Source organism: Myotis lucifugus, unplaced genomic scaffold (genome assembly GCF_000147115.1).
Source record: "Myotis lucifugus unplaced genomic scaffold, Myoluc2.0 scaffold_212, whole genome shotgun sequence".
Lineage (NCBI taxonomy): Eukaryota > Metazoa > Chordata > Mammalia > Chiroptera > Vespertilionidae > Myotis > Myotis lucifugus.
The window spans coordinates 1763627-1774752 of record NW_005871260.1 but is presented as its reverse complement, the minus strand read 5'-3'; the positions used below and the strand labels follow the sequence as shown (position 1 = coordinate 1774752).

The window sequence follows — 11126 nt, the reverse complement described above, 5'->3', positions numbered from 1 at the left end:
AATTGATGAAATGCAAAAGAAAGGAGAGTTTTGGCTGGATCTTCAAAGACCTTGCAGTTCTCTCTTATGTCATAGCTGGCCTGCAGAAGGTCCCTGGGAGCACATAAGCAGAGGCTGCAGGGACCTGTGCAGACAGCTCACTGCCTCCCACGTTTTTCTCCATTGCACTGTGCTGCTTCCCCATTTCATGTCCATTGCTGACTGGAACCACGGAGAGGCACTTAGAAGTGCTGGAGAAGAATCCATGGCTTGTGAAAACCAGGGTGCATAAGGGAATCAAAGAAGGTGATGTGTAAAGCTGGTTAACAGGGGGAAGCGCTGTCCCAGAAGCAATGTGTTGGTGAAGCAAGAGGGCTGTTATTTCTCAGTAATGGATTTAATTGTAAATAATTGGTAGGAAGGAACTGAGAGTTTTTAATCTTTTTCTGGGATACATAATAATTTCTTGACAGTATTAAAGGAATTTTAAATAGTTTGACAATTTAAAAGGTATATTATCAGTTGAGAAAAGTTGTACAACAATGTGGATATAATTAATAATGCTGTACTGTAGACTTAATTTGTTAAGGGTGAATTTCATGTTATGTTTTTTTTTTTACCAGAGTAAAAAAGAAAAATGTGAATGGAAATTTTTAATGACTTTGGGTGGGATTGTTTTTCCCTGACAGTTGGATAGATTTCTGCAGAAGAAAGCTGGACTGACTGTTCCTCCTTCACAAAGTGCCTTGAGAAATTCTGAATATCAGAGGCAGTTTGTTTGGAAGACCCCTAAAGAAACTGCGCCAGTGTTTGCAGCCAATCAGGTAGTTTAATGGATGTAATATATTTTTGAATATCATTTAATCTAATTATGCAGATTTACATAGAACTAATTGCTAAAAGAAATTAGATACTTAAGTAGGCCTGGAGGTAGGTTCTAGAGAAGTGAAAATGAGAGTCTTGCTAAAATCATTTGATTACTTCTGATTCATACTATATTGTCGTAGGCTACGGATGATAGTTGTTGCCAGATGTACTATCTATGCTAAGTATGAGACAGGGCAATGAAAACTTTTTTCTCAACTGATAAGGTTTTGCATGCTGTGAGTTCTTTTATTTATTTAAAAATTAACTCGGTTTTATTCTAAAATGTGTTTAGTTGACTAATACATGTATTTTTGTCTTCTAAGAAAGGCATAACTGCCTTGGATATTTATTTCAATAAATACAAAATATCTTGACAGTAATAGAAGATATACAATTTTATCTTTTTATTAAATGAACAGTAATAGGAATTCACAGATAACTACATTTATAAAATTCAAAAGCTATAATGATGACTAAATGTGATATTAGATTCATTGTACCCTTACACAATTTTAGTATTGGATTACCATTACCAATAAATAAATACTCTTGTTTTACTACTGTCATCCTTAGTTCTTAGGCTCTTAACTCTTTTATGTTCTTAAACGTACTCCTAGGCCTAGGTAGGAAATACTTCCATTTAGAATATCCTCAGAGGGTCATGACAGCTCAGACTTGTTTCTCCTCATATTTGTTTTTCTTTATAAACACACACACACACGCACATACACACATCTCTTTACACATCCTCACGTTCATTTTCTCCTGTATCGCAACATTCACTTTAAACCCCTAAGTACTGAGAGGATAGTTAGATTTAGCTAGGCAAGAACATAAGTCATTTTAGGCTAAGATAATACCAGTGATTCTATATATTGTCGAAAGTTTGGGCTTATTTACTTGTTATTCAGTTTTTAAAATACCTGAAAATTTATATAACATTTTAGGAACATATAAAATAATATAAAATGATATATACCCTTTATGAACCTAGTAAGTAGGATCAATACTTTTGCTGGCTTACAAGTATTCTTGGATAGTAAGTGTACCCAAAAATTACTTAATACCTAAGCATTATAAATTCTTCAGTTTTTATAGAGTATGTCACCTTTGAAATAGAGATGATTCCAATTAAAGTCCCATTAACAACTTTTACATATTTCAATGAGACTATTATATAGAAATGTTTTTTTTCATAGGATTAGAAATATAATGTAAATCACTGGCAATACTATAGTAGTTTTATTGCTTTTTTATGAGGGTTTCAAATAATTTTTTGGGGAAGCAAATACTCTTTGTTACTTCAAAGCATATCAGTTTCAGGGTCTGTGGACTGAAGAGCTCTCTGAAGAAATGAAATGCTTGCTGATGGGAACTTCTAAAGGAGCTGTTTAGTTCTGTTTAATCTGACTTCTGTTTTCTGGAAGGATGTCTTATATTAATATGTAAAGGAGTAAGCAATATTTGGCAGAAAAGTACTTGAGATTATATTGTATCTTAAAAAGATACACTGGATTCAATTTCTATGAAGATGTATTATTCAGAGTTATAAAGAAATAGTATTATTTGAGCTTCCATCTTTTTCATTTGCTTTCCTTATAAACAGTCGTAATATACTATAAAATTGAAACCATATTATGAAGTATTAAGATAAAAGGAAACATTAAAAAATAGGAACATAATAATTATGTGACTTTTCCCTTGCCTTAAACTAAAAATAAGCAAAGAAACAAAAACTGAACAAATGAACATACCGGATATTCAAAATGTTCAGTATTTTCTATTGCAGGAAGAAATACATGTTGAGGGGGAAAAAAATGGTAGAGCTGACAATAGAGTTGCCTTGTAAAGCTAATTTCTATTTTCATATTATTAAAATACTAGAGGCCCGGTACATTAATTCATGCACTGGTAGGGTCCCTCAGCCTGGCCTGTGCCCTCTTGCCATCCAGGACCCCTTGCAGGATTTCGGACTGCCAGTTTTGGCCCGGTCCCTGCAGGCCAGGCCGAGAGAACCCCACTGGTGCACGAATCCATGCACCGGGCCTCTAGTATGCATATAAGATCTTTGGTTAATTTCTTCCTGCCCTCTCCCCTCCCCTCTTCCCTCTGAGATTCATCAGTCTGTTCCATGTTTCCATGCCTGTGCATGTGCCAAGCTGCTCACCATAAGGAGGGGGTGGCGGCGGTGTGGGACTGGGACTGTTGAGTGGTGGTGGCGGGCTGCTTCACGGGGTGGCCGTGAACTTAGCGGAGCAGTCACCAGGGCGGCAGCGAGTTTTGTGAAGCAGTTGCAGGGCGGGGGAGTTTCGCGGAGCAGTCTTTCTGATTGGTGTTTGAGGTCTCTTAGGATATATTCCTAGAAGTGGGATCACTGGGTCAAATGGGGGCTCCATTTTAAATTTTTTTTAGGAAACTCCATACTGTTTTCCATAATGGCTGCACCAATTGCATTTCTACCAGTAATGTACTAGGATTCCCTTTTCTCCACATCCTTGCTAGCTCTTGTCATTTGTTGATTTGTTGATGGTAGCCATTCTGACAGGTATAAGGTGATACCTCATTGTCATTTTAATTTGCATCTCTCTGATGATCAGTGACTTTGAGCATTTTTTCACATGTCTCTTGGCCATCTGTATGTCCCCTTTGGAGAAGTGTCTATTTAGGTCCTTTGTCCATTTTTTAATTGGATTGTTTGTCTTCCTTTTGTTAAATTGTATAAGTTCATTATATATTTTGGATATGAACTCTTTATCAGATGTATCATTGCCAAATATGTTCTCCCGTATAGTGGGCTTCCTTTTCATTTTGTTGATGGTTTCTTTTGCTGTGCAGAAGCTTTTTATTTTGATGTAGACCCAATTGTTTATGTTCTCCTTAGTTTCACTTGTCCTAGGAGAGGTATCCACAAACATATTGCTATCAGAGATGGCTGAGATTTTGCTGCCTATGGTTTCTTCTAGGATTTTTAGGGTTTCATTACTTACATTTAAATCTATTATCCATTTTGAGTTTATTCTTGTGTATGGTGTAAATTGGTGGTCTAGTTTCATTTTTTTTTTTTTTGCATATATCTGTCCAATTTCCCCAACACCATTTATTGAAGAGACTGTATTTACTCCATTGTATATTCTTGCCTTCTTTGTCAAAATTAATTGAGTGTAATGGCTTGGGTTGATTTCTGGGGTCTCTGTTCTGTTCCATTGATCTGTATGCTTGTTCTTGGCCAGTACCAGGCTGTTTTGATTACAGTGCCTTTGTAGTATAACTTGATATCTGGTATTGTGATCCCTCCAACTTTGTTTTCCTTTCTCATGATTGCTGTGGCTATTCAGGGATTATTTTGGTTTCATATACATTTTTGGAGTATTTGTTCTAGATCTGTGAAACATGCTATTGGTATTATAGATTGCTTTGGGTAGTATGGACATTTTAATGATGTTAATTCTACCAATCTATGAACACAGTATATTCTTCCAATTGTTTATATCTCCTTCTATCTCTTTTTTCAATGTCCTGTGGTTTTCTGAGTACAAGTCTATACCTCCTTGGTAACGTTTATTGCTAATTATTTTAGGAATAAACTTTTTTGTTGCAATGGTAAATGCCATCAATTTCTGGGCGTTAATTTTGTATCCTACTACATTGCCGAATTCATTTATTACATCTAGGATGTATTAGTAGCTTAGAACACTTAAGCTAAAAATAAGCATTTTGCTCATTGTTCAATCAACAAGTTCTTTGGTTGATCTCTTCCCACCCACCCATCCACCCACACCTTCCCTCTGACATTTGTTAGTCTGTTCCAGGTAGCCATGACTCTAGTTCTCTTTTATTCGTCAGTTTATTTTGTTCATTAGATTCCACATATGAGTGAGATCACATGGTATTTGTCTTTCTCTGACTGGTTTATTTTACTTAGCATAATAATCTCTAGGTCCATCCATGCTGTCACAAAGGGTAAGAGTTTCTTCTTTTGTACCACTGCATAGTATTCCATTGTGTAAAATGTACCACAGCTTTTTTATCCACTCATCTACTGGTAGTCACTTGGGCTGTTTCTAGATCTTGGCTATTGTAAATAATGTTCCTATGAATATAGGGGAACGTATAGTCTTTCTGATTGGTGTTTCAGGATATCCTGTATAATAAAAGGTAATATGCAAATCGACCAAACGGCAGAACGACCGGTCACTATGATGCGCACTGACCACCAGGAGGCAGACGCTCAATGCAGGAGTTACCCCCTGGTGGTCAGTGCGCTCCCACAGGGAGAGTGCTGCTCAGCCAGAAGCTGGGCTCACTGCTCATGGCTGGGGAGTGCACTAGGGCTCCCTTTTTTCCATATCCTTGCCAGCACTTATTTATTTATGTGTCTATTTTTATGCCTCTTTGCCCATTTTTAAATTGGATTATTTTCTTGCTATTGTATTGAGTTCCTAAATATATTTTGAATATTGACCCCTTACGAGATCTAAGGTTTGCACATATTTTCTTCCATTTCATGCGTTGTCTCTCACTCTGTTGTTTTTCTTTGCTGTACAAAAGCTTTTAATTTGATACAATCTCATTTGTCTATTTCTGCTTTTGTTGCCCGTTGGATTTTATTTAGACATGTGAAATGAAATTATAGAGTCATATATAATTTGGTCTTCTTTATTTTCTGTGATTCAACTTTATGCGTGAAAATTTTTAACCTATTGAAAAACTGAGTTCTGTATAATTAACAAAAAATTAAACTAAACTAATTTTTGTTTTAAGGTTTTCCACAATAAAAGCAAATTTGTTCCACAATTCAAAGGTAACTCAATAATCCATGAAAGTGAATACAAAAGAAATTTCAAGGGTTTGTCTCCTGTGAAAGAACCAAAATTAAGAAATAATTTGAAAGAAAACGGACATTTTGAAACAGTATCTCCTGAAAAAAAGGTATTCATCAACTCTTTAAACAAAACAAAATCCTCATTTTAGACTCACATTTTTTTTTTCACTTAACACTACTTGGCATTTTTGTTATTAGCTAGTTCATGAAGTCATTTGTTTGTTCATTAAATGGCAGATGTTCATTGAGCACTTAGTAGGAACTGGGCATTGGATAGCTACTGAGAATACAATGATAACTATGCTAAGTTCTAAGCAGTTCTTGGGCTGTTGGGGAGACAGAAGTGGAAATAGCTAAATGTAATACAGTGTGATGAATGCTTCACAAGTACAGCAGGTAAGTCTGCTATGTCTAATATCAAATGATTGACCTTACAGTAATGTGGGCTCCACAGGTAACAGCAGTAACAGAAACACACACTTTAAATTAAATAATGGAAATAAAACATAAACACACATACACACTAGTATTTTATTTTATTTTTTGAAAATATTTTTACTGATTTTTTAGAGAGAGAGAGGAATGGTGAGGGAGGGAGAGAAACATTGATGTGAGAAGGGAACATTGATTGGCTGCCTCCTGCATGCTCTCCATTGGGGATTGAGCCCACAACCCAGGCATGTGCTCTGACCAGGAATTGAACCAGCGGCCTTTTGGTACACTGGACAATGCCCAACCAACTGAGCCACAGCAGCTCAACATATGTATTTTAAATCAAAGTTTTAGCATGCCAAATCATAGCCAGTGTAATTCACATGCTTTACCTCAGGATATATAAACACTTGCTGCTTTGTGAAATTATTTAAGTTGCAGCATGAGGTTGAAGTTATTGTAAATTATAGGTAAACTAGAGGCCCGATGCACAAAATTTGTGCAAGTGTAGGCCTTCCTTCCCCCGGCTGCCAGCACCGGCTTCCCTCTGGCACCCGGGACCCAGGCTTCCCTCACAGCCCGAGCTTCGTCTGGAAGGTCATCTGGAAGGATGTCTGGTCTAATTAGCATATTATGCTTTTATTGTTATAGATGGGGTATAAGTCCTACATTATATCTGATATTTTATGGGTTCTAAAAATAGTAATTATATGACTAAAAGTAAAACTTTTGGGGCCTATGTTGTTCTTGGAGAGAAAAAAGAGTGGTTATTAAGTAAAGCGATGTGGTAACTTATTAGTTGGGGCCTTATATTTAATTAATATAACATAATTAAATGTAAATTTAGAGTATCAAGGGCAAATGTAAGATCACTGCTCAAAAGGTAGTAATGAAAAGTTTATTTACTTTGGTATTTATTTGTTAATTAAAACTTTTTTTCTAGCCAAGGAGCTAAAATTTTAATTGTTAGAAAATGAAACTATATCCTGAGCTAGTAACCAGATAAACTAGTTTCAAAACTTGTTTGTTGATTTCTTGTGATTTCTATGTTATCTTTAGTAGTTAAAGCTTTCTTCTAAAAACAAAATTGTAATACAGTATTCAAGTAAACTTTATAATATTTATGCTTTTAAATTTTTTCATTTTAGTGTAATAAAACAGACGATTCTTTAAAATTAGAAGCAGAAATGGAATCAAAAGACTTAAGCCAGTTTAAAAAGAAGGTCACTCCTTGGAAACATCAAAGGCTTGGGTACGCGTATTTTATAAGATAAACTAGAGGCCCGGTGTACGAAATTCGTGCATGGGGGGGGGTGTGTCCCTTAGCCCAGCCTGCACCCTCTTCAATTTGGGACCCCTCGAGGGATGTCTGACTGCCCATTTAGGCCCGATGGTGGGATCGGGCCTAAATGGGCAATCCAACATCCCTCTCACAATTCAGGACTGCTGGCTCCCAACTGCTTGCCTGCCTGCCTGCCTGCCTGCCTGCCTGATTGCCCCTAACTGCTTCCGCCTGCCAGCCTGATCACCCCCTAACCACTACTCTGCCAGCCTGATCGACGCCTAACTGCTCCCCTGCTGGCCCGATTGCCCCTAACTGCCCTCCCCTGCCGGTATCTTATATAGGATACCATAGTATTTAGATGATTGGCATGATGAAATATTTACTCATATTTCTTTTCTGTTAGGAAGGTGAATTCTGAATATAGAGCAAAATTTCTGAGCCCAGCCCAGTATTTATATAAAGCTGGGGCGTGGACACAAGTGAAGGAAAATATACCAAATCAGGTGAGTCTACGTAAGCTCAGTAAGCCCACATTTTCTTTGAGCCTTTATCAGTAATAGATTTAGTAATAGAGACAATATAAAGATGTATGATACAATAATAGCAATAAAAATATCAGGAACTTAAACTTGTAGGTATTAGGATATAATTTATCAGTGTGTTTACTTTTTAAAAATACCAACTAGCTCCTTAGAGATTAATAATGGATTATTATAAAATCTTTAAAGTTAAAAATATTTTTACAGTTGATATTTGGTTGTGTTAATAAAGTCAGTTTATAGAATTGTGGTATGATATATTTGATTATTTTATAACATCCAGACTTCTACCTTTGCAACTGAAGATTAATTAATTTTCTAGATTAGTTTGTCTGACAGTGGAAGCCACTATCATTGTTTACCATTACAGTCTGTAAGTACAGGGAGGGAGTGGCCTGTGCTGATAGAGGTTTGGATTACTAATATGGTGTCAGGATACCCTGACATATGGGGGAAATTCTGAGAATCCTTAAAGAAAGGTTTGAGGGAAAGAGTAATCCTTGAATTATTAAGTGCTAGTTTAGTACTAACTTCTTATAGTCAAAGGAGAAGCAGTGGAGCTTTTTTGGTTTTTGTATAGTTAGCATCTTTTAAACCACATCTTGAGGGTTTTCTGCCTTTTCTGTGTGAATTAGCTAAATTAAAACATATTATTTTAGGTTATACATCAGTAAATACTCCTCCCCCTATCATTGTAAAGAGAGGAGTAATTTGAATGGGGAATGAATCTTTTATTTAACTCTATACTTAAAACCATGGTTAACAATTGCATGTCATCAGCTTCTGGGGGAAGGCATTGGCACTTTGAGTTGCTTGCTGGCTTTTTGCACTGTTAGCTCCCAGATTCATGTTCCAGTGACTTCTATGCTCCGAATGTTGTTTCAGGAGGTTTCTTGATTCCTTCCACTATTGCTGCTCTCTACTTCCCTACTTGAACATGGCTCAGAGGCAATACAGTCAGTAAGAGACAAAGCTTGAAGCTGTCCCAGATTATTATTGGGGACAAATTTTATATATTCACTCTGGTGAGATCAAGTTAAAAATATGTGCATTGAGCAGTTTATAACCATGCCAGACCTTGGCGAGAGCTCTATATCGAAGGAGTGTGGGGTGGGGAATGAGGAGGAGCTGGAGGCAAAGGCAGGACACAGAATGTGGCCATAGAGGACCAGTGTGGTGGTGGCCATTCTACCTGTTCTGTTTTTTTTTTTAATATATTTTTTATTGATTTCATAGAGGAAGGGAGAGAGAGAGAGAGAGAAAGAAATATCAATGATGAGAGAGAATCACTGATGAGCTGCCTCCTGCATGCCCCCTACTGGGGATGGAGACCACAACCCAGGCATGTACCCTTGACCGGAATCAAACCTGGGACCCTTCAGTCCACATGCCGACACTCTATGCACTGAGCCAAACCAGCTAGGGCCCACCTGTCCTGTTTTTTAGGTGCTTCACCAAGTTGGTTCATGAGAAGCTCCTTGTTTTGGAAAAATTATCTTAGTCTCTGAGACTTCTTTAAACTAAGATGAGTTAGTATTTAGACATCAGATCTTAATGGACTAATGGGATCCTTATGTCTGATAGTCCTTATGCTGCCCTGATAGAAGAGAACATTTTTGTTGTTAATTTAAGAACTGTCTTTCAAGGTTTCCTATTATGATACCTTGGTGTGACTTTTGGGGGGAGTTTGTTTCATTAATTGCCATTAGTGGTGATAAATATTTAAATTAGTGGTATAGTTTGCTTTGACCCTTATTGGCAAAATATTTCAAAAAGTAAATTGAGTTAGAAAAGAATAAGAATTTTTAGTAAAGTGGTCAGTGACCACTGATGGTGATAAAAGTCTATAACCAGGATATAGACTTTAATGTGGCCACGTTTTATTTAAGTCTTAGGTTTTTTGTTTGTTTGTTTGTTTTTTGTTCTTTTTTTGTTACTGGAAGGCATTTACTGTATGTGAAGTGTCTAAACATAAGGTACTCCTTTATTTTTTTACTCCTAACATTTAATGAAGGAATATTATTCACACTCATCAGTGCACTTGGATGTCAATGACTTTGTTATCTTATAATGTTAACTTATTTTTTGGAATCATATTACAATTTTCTAGTCCATATATCATCTTCATTTTCTTCTATGTTGTTTGAGATATTACTTTTAAAATCTATTTATAGTCTAGTCACTGGATATTGTATTCTAAGTCCCAAGTATCTAGTCATATAACATTAAGGTAGTTGGTTTTATTTGTCCAGTGGTTGTATATTTCTTCATAATATAAACACTGGCATCTTTTTAAAATGCTCACTTAAAGGATTGTCTTTAATAATAACCAGCAATTGTAATTGTTAGCATGTATCCACAGAATAGCTATTGAATCCATGTTAAATTTTCTTTTTTCTTGATTGTTAGATAATCCAATGATTAAAATTACATTAAGATAATTGAAAAATTTTAAATAATTACAGTTGACATACAGTATTAGTTTCAGGTGTACAACATAGTGATGAGACATTTGCATACCTTATGAAGTGATCATACATAGTTATAATACTAGAGGCCCAGTGCACAGATTTGTGCACCGGTGGGGTTCCTCGGCCTGGCCTGTGCCCTTTTGCAATTAAGGACCCCTTGGGAGATGTCGGACTGCCGGTTTCTGCCCGGTCCCCACAGGCAGGCCAAGGGACTCGACTGGTGCAAGAATCCGTGCACCGGGCCTCTAGTATGCATATAAGATCTTTGGTTAATCTCTTCCTGCCCTCTCCCCTTCCTCCTTTCCTCTGAGATTCATCAGTCTGTTCCATGTTTCCATGCCTGTGCGTTGAGTGTCTGCCCCCTGGTGGTCAGTGCGCATTATAGCTACTGGTCAAACAAATGGTTGCTTAGGTTTTTATATATATACTAGAGGCCCGGTGCACAAAAATTTGTGCACTCGGGGGTAGGGGGTTCCTCAGCCCGGCCTGTGCCCTCTCGCAGTCTGGGACCTCTTGGGGGTGACCACTTGCTGGCTTAGGCCTGCTCCCCAGGGGATTGGGCCTAAGATGGCAATCAGACATCCCTCTGGCAGCCCGGCAGCCCTCGGGGGATGCTCACTTGCCAGCAGGGAGCAGACCTAAGCTGCAGTTGGACATCCTTAGCACTGCTGAGGAGGCAAGAGAGGCTCCCACCACCACTGCTGTACTGGCAGCCATCAGCCTGGCTTGTG

The 11126-nt window shown here is 37.4% G+C and overlaps 1 protein-coding gene across 2 annotated transcripts in view; it reads left to right on the top strand.

The window, feature by feature from the left end:
- Positions 1-11126, top strand: part of MDM1 (Mdm1 nuclear protein) — a 39071-nt gene that overhangs the window by 6364 nt on the left and 21581 nt on the right. For both annotated transcript variants that reach the window (XM_023761668.1, XM_014463597.2), the window contains exons 4-7: positions 669-803; positions 5608-5775; positions 7249-7352; positions 7789-7888. In XM_023761668.1, coding sequence (XP_023617436.1) covers positions 669-803; positions 5608-5775; positions 7249-7352; positions 7789-7888 — 507 coding nt within the window. The remainder of the gene's footprint in view (positions 1-668; positions 804-5607; positions 5776-7248; positions 7353-7788; positions 7889-11126) is intronic.